Source organism: Podarcis vaucheri, assembly GCF_965113315.1.
Source record: "Podarcis vaucheri genome assembly, chromosome: 10".
NCBI classification, from domain to species: Eukaryota; Metazoa; Chordata; class Lepidosauria; order Squamata; family Lacertidae; genus Podarcis; species Podarcis vaucheri.
In genome coordinates, this window is record NC_138748.1 from 73,584,462 (window position 1) to 73,605,340 (window position 20,879).

Below are 20,879 nucleotides of genomic sequence, written 5' to 3' on the forward strand. Positions count from 1 at the left end.
TTAAAGAAACTAACTGGTATGAATGCTCCTTTCGTTTGATCTGCTTATTCTGATTCCCCGAAGCCTGACAGATATGGGGAATGCTTTCAGCCTGTAGAAAGCTTTCTGAGGGCCACATGGCCAGGTGGGGCCAAAGGCAAAAAGTGGGTGGAGTGGAAATGTCAGTCAACAAACTACATTCCAGCCAGGCTGAAGTCAAGAGATTTTTTTTGCATAACCAGACTCTGCCCTCTGCTCAGGCAAGCAAGAGGCCTGGTCCCATTCCTAGGATCCATATCCCAGTCTGGCAAAAGCTGCCCTCAAAGGCTGGTTTGGCCTCAAAAGGGTCCCTGATACATTTGAGGCATCCCTGGGCTCTGCCTTCTTTTACTGTGAAATCTGAAAACCTGGTATTCAGTGGGGCTCCTATCCAGGCAAGGTGCCTGCAGGATTTCAGCCTAAACAGTTGCTGGGGGCAGGCAAGGACACTGACAGCTCTTGACATGGCTTCCTGCCCTCCAGAGGAAGCCCCCCCCCAAAAAAAAAAAACCCACTTCCCAACCCAGCTAGCCAAGGAATCCTCTGTGAGCCGGCCTCTTTCATTCCTTCATCTTCCCGGTCGCTTTCTGCATCTGTGACTCAGAGATCCGCAGATTGCAAGTGCTTGCCCGCCTCTCCGTCGCCATGGCAACCTGATGCATTTATCCTGGCTGCTATCAGTCTAATGGCTCTGGCTTTCAGGGGATTCATTCCAAGACTTCCATGCTCCCTTCTTGATGATTGAGCCTCATCTGGATCCCATTTTTTATATATATATATAAAAGCAAAAAGTCGTCCCCCATCCCAGTGGATGTGATCAAGGCCGGTCCATTTAATCACTGCATCACCCTCTTTTCTGTAGTGGTAAGTCGGTTGCCTGCGCTGGTGTGCTGGGCCTGGGGGTAACCCGAGTAACGCGGTCCAGCTCCAGTTCCGAATCCAAGTGTTCCGCGAGGAGTCAGTCCGACAGGGCCAAGGCAGGAAACCAGGCAAGGTCATGCACAGGATCACAGGCAGGTTCTGGCAGGGCAGGGACTAGTGAGCATCATGGCTGAATTTGAACCCTGGTCTCTCCCAGGTCCATGTTTTCTTGCTGAGAGGGCACAGCTTGTATCTCAGCGTTCAAGGCATTTATCTGCTCAGAACTTCCAAATCCCCTGCACCAAAGAGGCTTTTGTTCAATTAAAGCCTTAAAAAACCTCACCAAAAAAAAACCTGCAGCGAAAAAGACTGTAAATGAATGTTTAGGAGCAGGAAAATTCTGAGAGCCAAATGGATTCATTAAAAAACGAACAAACAAAAACCTTTTTTTTTTTAGTAAAGACTTAAAGAATTTAGGTAAATGCTGATTAAACTATGGGGTGTGTATATCCTATGAAACTGCTCAATCGGAGTGTTGAGTCAGAGAGCCCAGCACCACTCTCCCTGATGGGCTGTGATTCACTAAGTCCAAACTTTTTTCAAAGACTGCCAGATATGATGAAGTGAACAAATGTGAAGGCCTATGATTTTACCCCAAAGTTGTGGGTTTTTTTTAGGATTGTAGTCATTGAACTACAATCGGATTAGGCCCCCGGGCCAGGCTTTGGACATGCCTGCACTAAGGTCTCACGCTAACAGTTTTTCCCAGAACAGAAAAATTCCAAGAGGTGCTGGTAAATAAATAAATGAAAAGTGTGCCTCAGAGCAAGTGCAGAGTTTGTATCCTGCCCTTCAGTGAGTAATCCCAGCCAGGCTCCATCCAGTTGGAACTCAGGAAGGAAGGAAGGAAGGAAGGAAGGAAGGAAGGAAGGAAGGAAGGAAGGAATCGATCAGGGTAAGTGGCTGAAGTATAAACGTCTCCTCGCCACGATGGCTTTAGTTGAGATCCATACTTTAGCTGAGACTCCTGCACTGCAGGGGGTTGGACTAGAATTCAGTGTTCCCCAACCTTGGGCCTCCAGCTGTTTTGGGACTACAATTCCCATCATCCTTGACCACTGGTCTTGCTAGTGAGGGATGATGGGAGTTGTAGTCCAAAAACAGCTGGAGGCCCAAGGTTGGGGAACACTGGACTAGATGACCCTCAGGGTCATAGAATCATAGAATCATAGAATAGAATCATAGAATCATAGAGTTGGAAGAGACCACAAGGGCCATCGAGTCCAACCCCCTGCCAAGCAGGAAACACCATCAGAGCACTCCTGACATATGGTTGTCAAGCCTCTGCTTAAAGACCTCCAAAGTAGGAGACTCCACCACACTCCTTGGCAGCAAATTCCACTGTCGAACAGCTCTTACTGTCAGGAAGTTCTTCCTAATGTTTAGTGGAATCTTCTTTCTTGTAGTTTGGATCCATTGCTCCGTGTCCACTTCTCTGGAGCAGCAGAAAACAACCTTTCTCCCTCCTCTATGTGACATCCTTTTATATATTTGAACATGGCTATCAGATCACCCCTTAGCCTCCTCTTCTCCAGGCTAAACATGCCCAGCTCCCTTAGCCGTTCCTCATAAGGCATCGTTTCCAGGCCTTTGACCATTTTGGTTGCCCTCCTCTGGACACGTTCCAGTTTGTCAATGTCCTTCTTGAACTGTGGTGCCCAGAACTGGACACAGTACTCCAGGTGAGGTCTGACCAGAGCAGAATACAGTGGCACTATTACTTCCCTTGATCTAGATGCTATACTCCTATTGATGCAGCCCAGAATCGCATTGGCTTTTTTAGCTGCTGCGTCACACTGAGTAATCCCAGCTGCGTGAGTAATCCCAGCCAGGCTCCATCCAGTTGGAACTTAGGAAGGAAGGAAGGAAGAGATCGATCAGGGTAAGTGGCTTAAGTATAAATGTCTCCTCGCCACGATGGCTTTTGTTGAGATCCATACTTTAGCTGAGACTCCTGCACTGCAGGGGGTTGGACTAGATGACCCTCAGGGTCCCTTCCAACTCTGGAGTTCTCTGATTCTGATTCTATGCTCTGTCTCCACAGCTGGGGCCGGCAATGCTTCTGAATACAGTTGCTGGAAAGCACAGGAGGGGAGAGAATTGCTCTTGTGGTCAAATCCTTCTTTCAGGTTTTCCACAGGTACCTGGTTGGCCACCATGGCAGATGGGGGCTGGACTAGGTAGACCACTGGCCTGATCTTGCAGGCTCCTCTTATGTGGCCAGTTGGGTATTGGATTGATCTGGCTGTTTGTGCTGGGACAGGTGTAACCCAAGTAATGCAGTGCAGGTCTGGTCCCGAATCCAAGGGTTCCACAAGGAGTCAGTCTGACAGGGCCAAGGCAGGATACGAAGCAGGAAACCAGGCAAAGTCAGGCACAGGATCTCAGGCAGGATATGGCAAACAGCAATGTTGCTCCTGCAACCTGGGGTGGGGTCCGACAGCCTTTTATCTCTGACGGGGTAATGGCCGGTCCTGATCCCCCGGCGACTCACCTCCCTGTTTCGCCCGAAGGCGAGCACTCCTCCTGCGAGTACTCAGGTCTCTCCTTCTCTCAGACCTCAGTCTCTGCAGCTCAGGAGACGTCGGTGGGTTACTAGACCCAGAGGCCGCCTCAGCCTCCCCTGACCCAACTGGTAGTGGAGCAGCTGTAAGTGATGGCCCAGCTGAAGGCAACGAGGTCATCCCCACCTCTGGAGCCAGGGCAGGCTCAGGCCCGGGACTCGGCCCAGCTGGTGCTTGTTGCAGGGGAACCTGTGCAGACTGGGACTCTTCAGGATCAGGCCCTAGACTTGGTTCAGATGATGCCTGAGGCAAAGGATCCGGTGCAGACTGAGTCTCCTCTGGTTCCAAGTCTGACCCCGAGTCCCAGGCCATCACACCGTTCTTATAAAAGCTCTCTGAAACCACTGAAAGAAAGCAACCATTTTGGCCCAGGGGAGTAGAACGCCTTCAAGCATTTGAGGTGAGCAAAGGCAGATTTGTGTCTTGCGTGCTTCCATGCCCCCCCTCCAGGATCCCCTGTTGGTGCTACCAGCCAGTGCCACCCTCTGGGCACCTTGACAGGGAGGGAGGGGGCTTGCCAAGCAGAGGGGCCAGGAGAGCTCTCCATGGGAGGCGGCAGTTTGGGCTTGTGCTCAATGAGCCGAGCAAGGTAATCATTATTTCCCCACCATCAGCCGCTTGGGGGAAATGCTTAATTGCATGTCGGTCTGATCACAGGCAGGCTGGCAGTGTCACAGGCAATTTTTGGCAAGTGAAGGGCTCGCGCCAGCCTCGTTTCTGAGCAGACAGGAGCCGAGCAGCTGTAACGGTGCAGCCGCGGCAGCTGGGAGATCAGGCTCCTGGCAGAAGCCACTTGCTTTCTTCAAAAGCCCAACCATCAGAGAATCTGGGACCCGGAATCTGGGTGCCAGGAAGCAAACAGAGGGGCCTTGCCAGGCCCCCATTTCCTCTGGGAGCAGCTTTTGGTTTATGGGTTCCTCTTGGGCTCATCTACGCGGTGGCAGAAAAGGACCACGGCAGATATTTTGGGTGCAGATTGGGGAGTCAGTACCTCCACTCCCCTTTTAGCCTTGCCCTTTGGGTACAAGTACCATCTTATGCAGAATGCTTTCAGTGTACAAAAGTGAATCATGGAACTGGAAGGGACCCCGAAACTCATCCAGTCCAGCCCTCTGCTGTGCAGGTATCACAGCTGCGCAGGGTCTTGCTTTCCTGGGAAGCTGGTTAGGCTCAGTGATCACGAAGGGGCTGGGTCTGTTTAGCCTGGAGAACAGAAGACTGAGAATTGGACATGAAAGCCATCTTCAAATACCTGGATGGCTCAAACACGGAAGGTGGAGGAAGCTTGTTTTCTCCTGCTCCGGAGGGTCGGACCCGAACCAATAGATTCAAATTACAAGACAGGAGACTGAACATCAGAAAGAACTTTCTGAGAGTAGCAGAAACAGAATGGAAACCTTGGATGGTGGTGGACATTCCTTCTGTCAAAGAATTCTGGGCACCAATTTGGGAGATTTTTCTTTCGTCCCACTTATTTCCCCGGGGAAACCCAGAGTTTACTGCTGAATTGTATCAAACGTGAATTCACCGAAAACCCAGCTCGTATTTGTTCTGAATCAGCAGGAAACCACAGGAGGAAAAAAGCAAAATGTCTCACACCTGTGCTTAGAAATCACGGGACCGGCAGAAGGGTGGTGAACCCAGAGTTACAATTCCCTGCAACCCTTAACAAACCCAGAATTCTTTTTTTTGGGGGGTGGTGGAATTGTGCTTCAGGTGTGCCTTAAGGACATAGGGCTTGACCACACTTCCAATTGCCCGATGCCTAGAAAGCAGGAGTTCGTGGAGCTGTATTCCTCCTGGGAAAATTTATTCTTTAGCTCTAAATCGGAACAAACAGCTATCTGCAGGAAACTCGATGGCTGTTTACTCCGATTGAGCACTAAAGAGTGGTTTTTCCTGGGGGAAAGCAGTGGGACAATGGGAATTGTGGATGAATCCAGAGTGTGTCTGCTGTCTATGTCCCACCGGATCTGTTCTCCTATGCAATGGCTGTGCTGGCTGGGGCTGGTGGCCGTTGTCACGCAAAACATTTGAAGGGCACAAGCTTGCGGCAGGCTGGCCTACCTTCCTCACTCCTTCTTTTCAAGCTTCCAAAAGCCACGGAATGCAGCAGTGAGAAACATCATTGAGAAGTTTTAGTTGTGCTGTACTGCAGCTCACCAGCAGAGCACAAGTTCGAATCCTGGCAAGGAAAAGTATCCCATCTGAAACCCTGGAGAGATGCTGCCAGTCAGTGCAGACAATGCTGGGCTGGAAGGACCAATGGACTGACTTGGTACAAAGCACACAAGAATGTAAGTGGAGCACGGCTGGATCCGGCCCACAGCCTACCCAGTCCAGCCTCCTGTTCTCACAGCGGCCAACCAGATGCCCCGGTGGGAAGTCCGTGAGCAGGATTCGAGCACAAGAATCGCAGAAATGTTGGAAGGGATCCTGAGGGTCATCTAGTCCAACCCCCGAAATGCAGGAATCTCAGCTAACAGATCCATGCCCATCTCTGGTTTTCAGCAACTGGTATCCACAAACATTGCTGCCTCCAACTGTGGAGGCAGAGTAGGGGTCACCATAACTACAAGCCATTGATGGCACCCTCCATGAATCTGTCTAATCCTCTTTGAAAGCCATCTAGGTTTGTGGCCATCCCTGTGGGAGGGAGTTCCACAGGTTAACTCTGCACTGCGGGAAGAAGGACTTTTTGGAACCTGTCCTGAATCTTCCAGCATCTAGCTTCGTGTTATGTCCGTGAGTATTCTTAACCGTGAAATAATAAAGATCTATTTCTCGCCCTTGATTGTGAAGCAGATTGTCTGTGGCTTTGCAAAAGGGGAAGGGGGGCTTTTAAAGGAGTCCCTCCATGTTGGCTACTCCTGTCAAGGACACATCCTGCACGTGACTGTGCACTGAGGCAGTGGGAACAGCTTGTCACACTGCTGAGTGATTCAGCTGCAGAGGTCCAGTTCCTGCGCAAAGCTTCTCTCGCAGGGGCTCCAGGCGCTTTCAGATTCTTGCAGCTGCCGCCCCCACCCCCCCGTCACACTCTCAGCCCTGCAGCCCTCCGATCTCCATCCTTCCGTAGCAGTTCCCAGAGTCAAGCGCAGCCCAAGGTGTGGCAAATCTGGCAGCGAGCAAGGCCCAAAGCGATGGAGGGAGAGGGGTGCTTAAGTGAGAGGGAGGCAAGGGAAGAAGACGGGGCTGCAGGTGAGGAGTCTTCAGCCCAGAGAAGCTATTTCAGGTGCTAAATTGATGTGGCAGGAAGGTGCCAGATCAGAGAATCATAGAAACACAGAAACATAGAGTGAGAGCTGGACCATAAAGAAGGCTGATCGCCAAAGAATGGATGCTTTTGAATTCTGGTGCTGGAGGAGACTCTTGAGAGTCCCATGGACTGCAAGAAGATCAAACTTATCCATTCTGAAGGAAATCAGCCCTGAATGCTCACTGGAAGGACAGATCCTGAAGCTGAGGCTCCAAGACTTTGGCCACCTCATGAGAAGAGAAGACTCCCTGGAAAAGACCCTGATGTTGGGAAAGATGGAGGGCACAAGGTGAAGGGGACGGCAGAGGACGAGATGGTTGGACAGCGTTCTTGAAGCTACCAGCATGAGCTTGACCAAACTGCGGGAGGCAGTGGAAGACAGGAGTGCCTGGCGTGCTCTGGTCCAGGGGGTCACGAAGAGGCGGACACGACTAAATGACTAAACAACAACATACAGTTGGAAGGGACCCCAAGTTCACCCAATCCAAATCCCTGCAAAGCATGAATCACAGTTAAGGAATCCCTGACAGGCGGCCATCCTTAAAAACCTTCAAAAACCTTCACCACCTTCCGAGGGAGGCCATCCCACTACCAGGACTTCAGGTGGAACTGAGGGAAGAGGGCTGCAAATGCCCGTGAAGGACCGATGGGGTTGTTTTCTAATTGCAGACAACCGTTGCTTGCTTTCCAGCTGCATGTGGACGGATGGAATGACCTCTGCTTTTAGAACTGGGAATAGCATAATGAGCACCGTGGCCAGTTCTGTGAAGGGCAGGGAGGAAGGGGGACGGGCAGCAGATTCGTGGAGGAATTTGGAAGGCAGTTGGCAGATTGATTCTCTCGGTCTGCAAAACTTGAGTCCTACCGAGCCTGCAGCAGCTCTGAGCCGTGAGCGTATCCAGGAGAAGGTTAAGTGGCAGCTGGAACAGAGCCTCTCATTACCCATGCGGAGAAAAGGCGCCACTCAAGCGAGAGGTCAGCTTTTGGATATGGGCGCTTTTTTTCTTTTATAGCTATCTGGCAGCATCACTAAGATCCAGCAACTGGAAGATGAAGAGAACAAAGTTCAAACGAGGAAGGGAAGAAGGAGCATTCCTTGTGATCAGGAGCAGCCGCGGGAATCGTCAACCTTGGGAAGGAGGGGACGTCACATCGCCGGAGCCAGGATGGGCCTCGGAAGACGTGGGAGAGATCGACCCCGTGGGATGGGGCGAGGCGCATGAAGCACATGGCCAACAGTGGCGCACAAAGGGCTCAGGCCGAGTGGATGATCTGGTTCTGACTGCAAACCAAAGAGCCACGTCACTGCATCAGACCACAGGAAGCAACATAGAAAATTGCCTTGTATGGATCCTGCTGCATTGTGATTCCTGCATTGCAGGGGGTCAGACTAGATGGCCCTGGGGTTCCCTTCCAACTCTATGGTGCTATGATTTCTATCAGACCTTTCCTCCAAAGAGCTTGTTGTGATTCTACCAGAATGCTCTCTGTTCTAGCCTGGTCCTGAATGGGGTAACTGTGCCTCTGAAGGACCAGGTGCGTAGCCTGGGAGTCTTTCTGGACTCACAGCTGACCACATAACACCGGTCCTGAAAGACCTGCACTGGCTCCCAGTACGTTTCTGAGCACAATTCAAAGTGCTGGTGCTGACCTTTAAAGCCCTAAATGGCCTCAGTCCAGTAAACCTGAAGGAGCGTCTCCACCTCCATCGTTCTGCCTGGACGCTGAGATCCAGCTCTGAGAGCCTTCTGGTGGTTCCCTCGCTACCAGAAGCCAAGTTACAGGGAACCAGGCAGAGGGCCTTCTCGGTGGTGGCTCCTGCCCTGTGGAATGCCCTCCCACCAGATGTCAAAGAGATAAACAACTACCAGACTTTTAGAAGACATCTGAAGGCATCCCTGTTTAGGGAAGCTTTTAATGTTTAATAGACTATTGTATTTGAATATTCTGTTGAAAGCTGCCCAGAGTGGCTGGGGAAACCCAGCCAGATGGGCGGGGTATAAATAATAAATTATTATTTTTATTATTCTACCCTCAAAATAACCCTGTGAGGTAGGCCAGTCTGAGAGACTGTGATCCCAGGCTGCTCTGCCAGGTCCTCATATACCGTATCTGCTGCACTATGTAGAGGTCATAGTGTTAGTGGCAGCTTTCTCAATGGATCTTTTTAAGGAGCACATGGTTTCAGGAGGGATTCCACAACCATGAGATCGCAGCTACCTGTCTCCTCAGAGGCTGGGAGAATCCGCAGGAGGCACCGAGGCCAGCAGGCTCCAATGGGCAAGGAGTAAGAGGCTTAGTCAAGGACCTTTGCGTGGTTACGCTGCATTTTAAATTTCACTGCTTTCCATTTCAATATTGCTGTTATGTACTGAGTTGAATAGGACCCAAAAGGCAGCAGTCTGATTGGTTCTAGAACAATTGGGTCCAGAATGCAGCAGTCTGATTGGTCCACAGAAGCCACCCAATCCAGCTCCAGGTGGAAGTGAATCCGCAACCTGATTGGCCTACAGGTGAATCCTGGAAGTAGCCAATCACATGGGGCCCATTGTGTAAATAATGTATATAGTGGTACCTCGGGTTAAGTAATTAATGCGTTCCGGAAGTCCGTTCTTAAGCTGAAACTGTTCTTAACCTGAAGCACCACTTTAGCTAATGGGGCCTCCTGCTGCTGCCACGCTGCCGGAGCACGATTTCTGTTCTCATCCTGAAGCAAAGTTCTTAACCTGAAGCACTATTTCTGGGTTAGCAGAGTCTGTAACCTGAAGCGTATGTAACCTGAGGTACCACTGTAAAGCAGACATTCTGGGGGAACTTCCATTCCTCCTCACCACTATGAGCTGAATAAAGAGCATGAAATCCACTCTCGATTCTGAATATATTTCAGTTGCAAACTGCTTTGGGGACGCATCTGGGCTGGGTGGCCCAGAGGAAACGAAACACTTTGCAGATAAACCAATGAAAGCAAACAGGGTTCATGCACACACCCATGCTCCCATTTTGAACCTGGCAAGCACAGACCTCGGGGGCCTGCATGCTCAGGCACTCTGTGCATGAGCACAACTATGCATGCATGCAAACACACACACCACTTAGTGGCCCTGCAAGTTCCTCCATGTGTTCGAAAAGTACAGGAAATAAATATGATCGCTTCTGTGCTGAGTGCAGAAGCACAGCGCTGATCAGGGCTTGGCCGTGGCCTTCCTTGAGCGCCACTGGCCAAAGGAGGGATCTGCTGGGAGAATGGACTTTTCAAAAACCACTGGGAGGGGGTCATGCCACTGGCAGAAACAGCCATGACCTTGGCAATGCCAATGGATGCCCAGCCCTGCAAATGGCACTTTGACTCCAACTCAGTCCCCGCACCTTGCAGGTGTTTCTCCTGGCCTTGATACCTGCCCTTGCCTTCACCTTCCCAGGAGCTGGGATGAGGTGCCCAGCACAGGTCTGGATGTGGCCTGGCCCCCCTCCCCTGCCACCTGGCCCCTCCAAGCCCCACAGGCTCTTCCTCTGCTCCTAATCCCACTTCTCTGCAGGCATTTCAGGAACCTTTCTGAGGGTTCGCTTCAGGCTGTTCCTTCGCCAATTCCCTTGGCTTGCAGGAGCTGGCCATCTGGACCCGCTGCCCGCCTGCCCGCTCCCAGTCCCTCCCGTCCTCCCTTTCCTCCTAGTGCTATTTGACCTACTTGGACTGATAGCCACCTCTCGCCAAGGCAGCCTTTCCGCCTTTAATTGATCTCGTGCCTCCTCCTCCGCCTCCGCCCTCTCAATGGAACAAAATTAAATAAGTCGGTTTTGGTAGCCAAGCCGTTTGACAATTCTCATTAATGTAATCTCCCTTTCATTTGTTAATGGGCCCTGCTCTCTGCCTCTGATCCTGCGCCTGATAGGTGCTCAAGAAACTGCCATTCTTCTCTCGTGGGAAACCAAAGTGACTCCCTGGAAAGGGAGGAGAGACAAGCTGGGGTTTTCGGGTACAAAACTCCAGAGGCCTTGAGGTTGCAAAGCTCCTGTCTGAATGAACTTCCTTGCCTGTCATCTGGGCTGCACTCCTTCAGGCTATGGTGTGGGGGCTCCCTTGATGGGACACCCCTCCATTTGAAACAAAAGCACCACGCCCGCAGAAAACTAGCCTGTCAAGGAGAAGACGTAGTTGGAAGCCTTCACCTTGGTCTGAAGATGCTGTTCTCAATGCAGAGGGAATTTTGTTACCTCCCAGTCATGAGAGGGGCAGCCCAGATACTGGTTGGGAACCAGGTGATGGTTTGGTCACTTGGTGCAACCCAGCACAGCAGCTGCTGTGACTCAGAAATTGTGCAATGTGAAACACAAGAGCAGTCAAGTACAGTGGTGCCTCGCAAGATGAAAAGAATCCGTTCCACGAGTCTCTTTGTCTTGCGGTTTTTTCGTCTTCCGAAGCAAGCCCATTAGCGGCTTAGCGGATTAGCGCTATTAGCGGCTTAGCGGGCTTAGCGGATCAGCTGATAAGCGGTTTAGCGGCTTAGCGGATCAGCTGATAAGCGGCTTAGTGGATCAGCTGTTAAGCGGCTTAGCGGATCAGCTGATAAGCGGCTTAGCAGATTAGCTGATAAGCGGCTTAGCGGATCAGCTGTTAAGCGCCTTAGTGGATCAGCTGTTAAGTGGTTTAGCGGATCAGCTGATAAGCGGCTTAGCGGATCAGCTGATAAGCGGCTTAGCGGATCAGCTGTTAAGTGGCTTAGTGGCTTAGGATCAGCTGATAAGCAGCTTAGCAGCTTGGGAAAAAGGGGGGGGGGAATCCGCAGGAACTCGAAGCAAGCCCATAGGAAATTCGTTTTGCGAAGCACCTCCAAAACGGAAAACCCTTTCGTCTAGTGGGTTTTCCGTCTTGCGAGGCATTTGTCTTGCGGGGCACCACTGTACAACATTCCTAGAGTGAACATATTTACACATGGGGAGGAATGTTTGTCCAGCCAGCAGGAAAACTTCCTGTTTCCTTCTGGGCTGGGACAGACTTCCTCTGCATGTGACTAGAGGTGGGCGTGGCCTCACCTGTGCAGGTAACAACAAAAGCACAGGGCAGGGCATCCATCTCTCTCTCTGCGACTACAGGCATTGAAGAAGCAACATCTGCTTAGCCAAAGATGCCCTCTTGGATTCCAGCCAAGAGAGGACAAAGGGACGGTCTCTTTATGAGATAGTTTCCAGGTTTATGTTACTTTTCTAAGCTAAGTCTGCCTTCTGGGATCCGATTGTGAGCAGAATGTAAGTAAACTCTTTTTATACTTTTGTAGAAGACTGTGTCGTGTCTTATCTTTTATAAGGGGAATAAGGGGAAAATACCGGAACAGTTATTATAGAGGCTTTAGCGAGCCTGAGCAAACGCATCCGCTGTGAATTTAAAAAGGGGAATGTCACTCTGCTAAATTGTGAACTTGTTAACACAAGTTGGAAAGGCTATAATCAAACAATATATCCTCTCCTGCATCCCTGAACATTCCCGCAGAAATGAACCGTTTGCTCCTGGATTCCTCTTTCTGTGCTGCTCATCATTTCATGCAATGCTCTCTCATCTCCTGCCATTGAATTTCCTCTGCCCAAGCTGAAAAGCCCGTGTCTCCTCCAGCCTCCCTTCTATGCGAGATGCACCCACCTTCCCCTGATCATTTCCTTCAGTCTCTGCCAAGCGGGAGCCCAGAAGAGCAAAAACCATTCTAAATGTAGCTGCACCACAGAGGCAGGTCACGGCATGCATTCTCAGGGGAGGAAATACCAGCATTGTCCCTGCAGGAGCTGCATATGGGATGGAAGGAGTGTGGGGAGCAAGGCAGAAGGCGCCCCGAAGGGGCACAGCCAATCGCCTACCTCAAACCAACCACAAGATAAAGAGATGCCACCTTGTCACCTTCTGTTCCTCCTCCCAGAGTCACCCTCCACACACTAGACAGGCTAGGGCAGAGCTTCCGGAGGTGTCCAGTCTGCATTGCAGCCCCACAAGGAATGCAAAAGGTCCCTTCTGTTGGCAGCTGGGTGGCAAAGGGGAGGCGGGCAGGTTGCATGGCATCTGTGCCATACAAAGGGCCCATGGTGGAGAGCCTAGCCCAAGCTGGCTCCTCTCCTTCCCAGAATGACTAGGGAAACAGGCCCAGGCTGGCACTCAAGACAGCAGCCAGGACTTTATGGCAGAGCTGGACTCGCTGCCAGAGATTCCCAAGGAGGTCACTGGTTCAAAATCCACTGCGGGGTGGCGAGTCTCCTGATCAAGGGGCTCCCCACCCCCAGGAAACCCAGAAGTCATGGGACAAAAAGCTCCAAGGGTGATGCTCCTCCTCTCAAGGGAATTCAGGGAAGCCAGGGAGAGGTTTCCAAGCAGGGCATTAGCCAGGCTGGCCCTTTCTCAGGTCCTCTGGTCCTCCTGGCATCTCCTCCTTGGCCCTCTTGGCCAGGGGTTGGCCTGGCACAAGGACCACAACTGTCGTGCCCCAGCCTCCCACCATTGAGATAAGAAGTGCGTGGAAAGCCAAAGACTCTCACTCACCAACGTCGGACTCTTTGTGGGTTTTGATGATTTCGGCCAGTTCAAAATTCCCCGCAATTATGGCCACCTGAAACGAGGGGAGAGGACAAAGCACAGGAGTCAGGTGGGGCTGCTTATTCCAGATTCGTCGAGGTTTTTTAAGCAAAATTAACGACCACAGAGATTTATATTGTTCAATCTTACAACGACCCTGTGAGGTAGGGCCACTTACAGCAGCACCCTTTTACCTTCTCATCCCTTAATGAACTCTCCATGTTGCTGCATCCTTCCCAGAGCATATTCTGTAATTTCTTTCCCCCGTCAGAATTGCTGAGCTAGAAGGCAAAGGTCTTCCCAAGCCTTTGCAATGCTGTCCTTTCTGAACAGGGGTGAAGAGGTGGCTATGATCCCAGGGGTCAGCAAACTTTCAGCAGGGGGCTGGCCCACTGTCCCTCAGACCTTGTGGGGGGCCAGACTATATTGGGGGGGGGAATGAACAAATTCCTATGCCCCACAAATAACCCAGAGATGCATTTTAAATAAAAGGACACATTCTACTCATGTAAAAACACCCTGATTCTTTGATTCACCCAGTCAGTGAGTCTGCTGCCCTGATACCTAGAACAGGGCACCAAGGGATATGGGGCATGGCGTTGGCCCCACAAGCCCAACTCAGGCATTTTCTGGGATGTGGGCAGATCAACAGGTGCAAATGAGTTCCCTGAGTGCAGCTATGTCCGCCTGAACTCAAATCTCGCTATAGCACAAGCCAGAGGTGGCTATCACGGTGCCCCACAGATCAATGGTCCTTCTGGATAGGGGTCATGGGAGCCCCATTCGAATCACACCCAGGCTTTCCCTGGGGCGGGGCATGTGATTCAGATGCGTTGACATATCAGTTTGGTCTATGAATTTGCAATGCACATTTCATTGTTTCTTGGATGGTTTTCTCTTTCTTTCTTTCTTTCTTTCTTTCTTTCTTTCTTTCTTTCTTTCTTTCTTTCACCTGGGAATTTTTTCTTAATGTTGGTGGCAATTCCCCCCCCTCCCGGAAATAAATGAAATAAACAAACACCATCTGGAGGGTCCTGTGTTGGGAAGGCTGGCAGTGGGTTTATCGTGGCATGAGGGACAGTGTTGTGATTGGGTTACAGTGCTGGACTTGGATGAGGAAGACCTGGGTTTTAAATCCCAACCCAGGGCCTATCCATGATTCCTCTCACCCCACTGGCTTCCCCGGGGGAAACTGCTCTTTAGCACTCAATCAGAGCAAATGGCCATTCAGGTTTCCTCAGGATTGATGTTTTCCCTGATGGAACACTAAGGAGCTGGTTGAAACTGCAGGAGGAGTGGGGCAAGGAGAAAACAGCTCAGACTCGTGCCTTGAAACTTTGGGTCAAGCAGAAAACTGCTTGGACCCATGCTTTCTGTTAGGATATAGTTCCGTTCCACCTTAAAGGGTCAGGTAATGCTTCAGCAGTACTATCTATCTGGTAACCCTTTAAGGTAGTACGGAACTATATCCTAACACTTTCTAGGCAGAAGTGTGGATGGGACCACAGTCATAACCCCCCCTCCCCGAACACTGGTCCAGGTACCCTCTTTTCAGTCTCCTGTTCCACTTACAAGCACACTGAGTCAACAGAGTGATGCAGCAACACAAAAAAAAAGATAAGGTTCTTCTAGGCTGCCTCAACAGAAGTCTAGTGTCCAGGTCAAGGGAAGTCATAGTCCCACTCTCTTCTGCCTTGATCAGACCACATCTGAAATACTGTGCCCAGTCCTGGGCACCACGATTTAGGAAGGATGTTGACAAGCTGGAAAGTGTGTCAAATACCTCAAAAGAAGGGAGTCTTTAGCAGTGATTTCTGCATTTCAGGTGGTTGGGCTAGATTATGCTTGCAGTCCCTTCCAACTCTACAATTATACAATTCTATGATCTGGCATGGCACCCGGAACTTATTGAAAGAGTGGTCTACAAATGTACGGATCTGTCATTCTCTGACGGCTGACACATCCTCTCGACAGGACCCAAATAAGACCCCGGAGGGAGCTGAGAAACAGGATGAAAGTTCAGCTGCTTCTTTCCTCTGGAGTCCACAAAGGCGGGGGGGGGGGGAGGGACAAGAGAGGGAGGGGGTGTTAATAATTGCTTCTGACAAAATGGAACTGAAACAGATCCAAGATGCAGCAGTCTGATCTTAAGTATGAAATGGATGCAGAAGACCGTGAAATGCTGCCACCGTAATGGAAACTCACAAAATGGCACACATTAGCAGAGATGGAGAGGCCAGATGAATCCCTGGCAGCGGGGGAGGGGGAGGTGGTCAGATGTTGATCACCATCAAGGCTGAGTCTCAGGAAGTTGAAGCAGAATGAGACAGGCAGGCCAGCACCTGCAGAAGTCTCCAACTTCACAGAATCACAAGAGCTGTAGGGTTGGAAGGGACCCTGAGGATCATCTAGTCCAATTCCCTGCAGTGCAGGAATATCCACTAAGGCATCCATGACAGCTGTCACTCAACCTTTGCTGAAAAACCTCCAATGAAGGACAGTCCATCTTCCAAGGGAGTCCGTTCCACTGCCAAAGAGCTCTTCCCATCTGACGTTGGGTCAGAATGTCCTTTCTGGCCATTTGAATCTACTGGTTTCGGTAGGAAACCAAGTTTGTTCCACCTTCCATATTATAGCCCTTATGATATTTGAACATGACTCTCATGTCTCCTCTTTTCCAGGCTAAACAAGAAGAAGAGTTTGGATTTGATATCCCACTTTATCACTACCCGAAGGAGTCTCAAAGCGGCCAGCAATCTCCTTTCCCTTCCTCGCCCACAACAAACACTCTGTGATGTGAGTGGGGCTGAGAGACTTCAGAGAAGTGTGACTGGCCCAAGGTCACCCAGCAGCTGCATGTAGAGGAGCGGGGAAGCGAACCCAGTTCACCAGATTACGAGTCCACCGCTCTGAACCACTACACCACACTGGCTCACCTCCCTCAACCGTTCCTCATCAGGCTTAGATTCCCTCATCAGGCTTAGACTCCCTCAAAAAACCCACCTCCCTCAACCATTTCTCATCAGGCTTAGATTCCAGACCCTACCCAGGATTGTCCCACTGGTCCATCCAGGCCGGTCTTGCTCTAAGCAGCCATGGCTCACCAAGACCTCCCCTGGGCTTACAGACTGACATCTTATTCACCTGGAGAGGGATCTCATAGTCTTCCCTTGTTTGCACAGAACACAGGGCACCAAAATGCCAGAAGCAACATAAGCTGTTGACTCACAAGTGATTGGGCATAAAAAGCCTAAGAAGAGCCTTGCTGGATCAGGCCAGTGTCCCTTCCAGTCCAGTATCCTATTCTCACAGCAGCTGGCCAGAATGCTTTTTGGGCAAACTTGCAAGGAGAACACCAGAGCCCTCTCTTCTTCTGTGGTTTCCACCAACTGGCATTCAGAAGCAAAATTGCTGCCTCCAGCAAGTTAGGCTGATGCAGACTTGGAAATGGTTCGGGAGCTCTCGGCTGCCCCAGCATTTGCGCTCGGCTTCTGAAACACACTGCATGCCACGAGCTCCTTTGGGAGTCACAACTTTCAGCTATGGCAAGGTCTGGTTGTGGGAGAGCTGCTCTGGGTAGGGTTCATCTTGCAGGTGCTCAGAGGAGCTCCAGTTGGGGGTCAGGGACCCAGGGGCACCCCCTATTCACATATGCCAAGGCTGAGCTCTGGAAGCAGAGCATGGGGTTCTTTAGTGGCACCATTGCACAAACAGTGCTCCTGGGCTGCAGCTTGCGCAAATTCTGCCCCATCAGCCCACTCTCCAGGCATCTGAGGAAGAGTCAGGGCCTGTGCCCTTCCTTAAGTCATAGAGATCCTTCCTTGGCGAAGCGAATCCTGCTCCTCCTGCTGCTGCTACTTGCTGCCCTTCCCGCGGGAGACTTGCTGACAAAGGCCTGCGATAAAAATAGCCCTGGATTTATCACTCACGCTGTCGGCATGCCAAAGCAGAACCGGGGGGATGCGCGAAGGGGGCCATCTCCAAAGCGCAGGTCTTGTGGCTTCTCCAGTGTCACCTGCCCCTCCATGCCCAGGCCAAGAGGGTCACTGGCCTCATTGGGCACCCTGGGGTGGCCCCCCTCCTGGGCCAAAGGAGCCCAACACTGAGGTGGAGATGAGAGGCAGCTCTTTCAGACATTGTCAGAAACTGCCTCCTAAACTTCATTTCATGACTCACAATGGGAAGACAGGAATGAGGAACCGGAGGCTGGAGAAACAGCTACCTGACACACAAAGTGGACTGAGCACTCTGCTTTTCCTAGGCCTTTCTGACTGGCTGAAAGCCCAGTTGAAACAGGGCAGATGCCCACCCCAGACCTTTAGGCAAGGTGTCAAGGTCCGGTCTACAGGCGATTGAAGTCCTGGCTGAGGACGTCAGGACCAGGGGCAAGATGGCGGGGTGGGAGCAGGAATGAGTGTCCAGAAGCCGAGGGACGAGAAGCAAGGAGTCAAGGAACCGAGGTCCGAGGATCAGGAAGCAAGAAGCCAAACGCAGCAAGGAAGGAAACGAGTTGCTGTGGCAAAGAGCCGAAGGGAAATGCTGACCTTATATCTCTTCCCAGCTCTTGCCACCAGGTGCTGTGAGTTACCAATCGGCCTCACCTGTGCGGCCGCGCCTTGCCTCTCCAGAACAAACTTAGGAAGGCCCCAGTCCTGCAGAGTCCTACTGGCCACAGGGCCCGGCTCCTGCATGCACTCCTGACAGAAGGTGAGTCCTGCCCCTCTTGCTGTAGCAGGTTTGGGGTCAAGGTGGTGGTGGTGGGGAGGAGGCACTTCACGCAGAACACTTAACCTATGGAACCCCCTGCCACAGGAGACAGCGATGGCCAGCAACTTGGATGGCTTCAAAAGAAGATTAGGAAAATTCTCGGAGGAGTAGAGGGCTATGGATGGCTAATGTTTCTGTATGGCAGTTGTTGAGACCATGGGAGGGGCGAGTTGTTCTTGTGGTCAGATCCTGCTTGTGGAATTCCAAGCTGAGGCACCTGCTTGGCCACTGTGAGAAGAACAGGATGCTGGACTAGATGGGCTATTGGCCTGATCCAGCAGCCTCTTCTCATGTTCTCCTGGGGGGACATGACTCCCCATTGCCCCTTCTCTGTTTCCTTGGCCAGCAGGAAGCCTGGCTGGTGATGTGTGCATGTCCCATAGTTCCCGGCTAAAATCCCTCAACTTTTCATACCACAAAAGTTCTGATGGATTCTTTTTGTCCTGCTTTGGCTGTGCTGGAGCACCAGAAGGCAGCAATGCAGTAACATTGGGGAAGCATTGCAGAACAATTAGTGAAGCAGCCTTATGTGAGGACGGTCCAGGGTAACTCCACGCCAATGCATTGTTATTGCATCAGTGACATGCTTGCTTGTTGGTATCTCTCTCCCTCTCCCTCCCCCCTCTATCATCTATATCTATCTATTTTTCTATCTATCTATCTAATCTATCTAATCTATCTATCATCTATCTATCTATCTATCTATCTATCTATCTATCTATCTATCTATCTATCTATCTATCTATCATCTATCTATCTATCTATCATCTAGCTATCTATCTATCTATCATCTATCTATCTATCTATCATCTATCTATCTATCTATCTATCTATCATCTATCTATCTATCTATCATCTATCTATCTATCATCTATCTATATCTATCTATCTATCTATCTATCTATCTATCTATCTAGCTAGCTAGCTAGCTAGCTAGCTAGCTAGCTATCATCTCTCCATCTCTCTATCATCTATCTATCTTCCAGAACAATTAACAAGACTGTCTTGTTAGATAGATAGATCTATCATCTATCATCTATCTGTCTTCCAGAAAGACGAACAAGACTGTCTACCATCTATCTATCTATCTATCTATCTATCTGTCTGTCTGTCTGTCTGTCTGTATTTAAAACCTTGATTACAATAAAAGCCTTTAAGTGGTTTGCAATAAATGCTGAATAATTCAATCCCCGTCCCCAAAACCCACCAGTTTGGAAGCCACCTGCCCCCTAGATAGGAGGGACCTTTCCTCTCTTTCCTCTGAGAATAAGAAGGGAAGGGAGTAGTTGCTTTAAATTGTAGGGGTGCAGAATGAGGCTCCTTGCTGTCAGCCACAGGGAAGGTTGCCTGTGGCATGGGTGGGAGTGCATTGAGGGCGCAGGTGTGGGGTTGTTGATTTTTTGTTTGTTTGTTTGTTTCTTTGCAAAATTTCCTTCCTTTCAAGGCTTCAAGGTGAGGCTGGACTTATCCAGTTCTTTCTGCAATCCTCCCCTCCCCTCGCCCAACCTGGGAAAACCGCTCTTTAGTGCTAAATCGGAGCAATCGCCAATCCAGAGAAAACCCGATCCATGTTTGCTCCGATTCAGCAGTAAACTGAAGGAAAGCTGTGGGGCAAGCAAAAGTGTGGGTGAGCCCTTAGCCAGATAGTTAATTGGCAGCCACTGAGGATGAGCTTTGAGGTGCACTGTTATAATTATAATTGAGAGGCACAATTCAAAGTGTTGGTGCTGACCTTTCAAGCCCTAAACGGCCTCAAAGACCCAGTATCCCTAAAGGAGTGTCTCCACCTCCATCGTTCAGCCCGGACACTGAGGTCCAGCTCTGAGGGCCTTCTGGCAGTTCCCTCCCTGCGAGAAGTGAGATTATGGGGAACCAGGCAGAGAGCCTTCTCGGTGGTGGCTCCCACCCATAGAAATAAACAACTATCTGACTTTTAGAAGACATCTGAAGGCAGCCCTGCTTAGGGAAGTTTTTAATGTTTGATGAATTATTGTATTCTAATATTCTGCTTGAAGCCACACAGTTGCTGGGGAACCAGATGGGCAGGATATAAATAAATATTTTTTATTATTATTATTATTATTATTATTATTATTATTATTATTATTATTCTGTTTACTTATTGTTGCTACTGCCTCAATAAAATACCCTGAGTCTGGGATGTGGCCCGAATGCTCACCATGCTGGCTGTTGGGGGTGGAGTGCCCTATAGCATCTGCAGGAGGGTCCAGCTCTGCTCTAGAGTGTGGTTCTTCTTCCCGTGCCACACAGCAAGCAGGGTGGGTCTGAGGCCCCAGTGACCCTATAGGATTTCTGCCAAGGGGCGCAGATTTGGCTGGCCCCTTCCCCGATAAAGCTGCCATTCTTGGCATGTCTCTCCCTCCTGGGCAATTACTGCCTCTCTTTCCGTTTGCTGCCTGCGCAGTTGCCCCCCCCCCCCCAAGAGAGGAGGCCGATGGCACGGATGGGCAAGAACCCACACGGGGGGCCTCTGCCACCGTCTTCTGAGGGAGACGTGGAAGGGTGGGAGTGGGAGGGCAGCCCAGGAGGCAGAGACCCTTTCCCTGGCCCCACTGCTGGGCTCTCCTACCTGGAATGCTGTCTGGCTGTTGTAGTTCCGGATCTCCTTGCTCGCACCGCGGAAGAGAAGGACCCGAGCGCAGCTTTCCTGGCAGGGGAAAGAGAAAGGCAGAGTGAACTCTCCTGAATATATATATTTTTTTTTGGGGGGGGGAGCAACATGGGAACAGCCTGCACTGCCATCCTGGCAATTCAGAGCCGAGTCAGAGGCTGAGGAACT

General features: G+C 50.7%; 1 protein-coding gene across 11 annotated transcripts in view; it reads right to left on the reverse strand.

The window, feature by feature from the left end:
- SHANK3 (SH3 and multiple ankyrin repeat domains 3) overlaps nt 1-20,879 on the reverse strand; it is a 455,788-nt gene that overhangs the window by 232,297 nt on the left and 202,612 nt on the right. For all 11 annotated transcript variants that reach the window (XR_014223665.1, XR_014223666.1, XM_082238697.1 and 8 more), the window contains 2 exons: nt 20,670-20,747; nt 13,280-13,346 (listed from right to left, as the gene is read on the reverse strand). Coding sequence is in view for 9 of the 11 variants with exons in the window: in XM_082238697.1 (XP_082094823.1) it covers nt 13,280-13,346; nt 20,670-20,747 (145 nt within the window). In the remaining 2 variants the exon portion in view is untranslated. The remainder of the gene's footprint in view (nt 1-13,279; nt 13,347-20,669; nt 20,748-20,879) is intronic.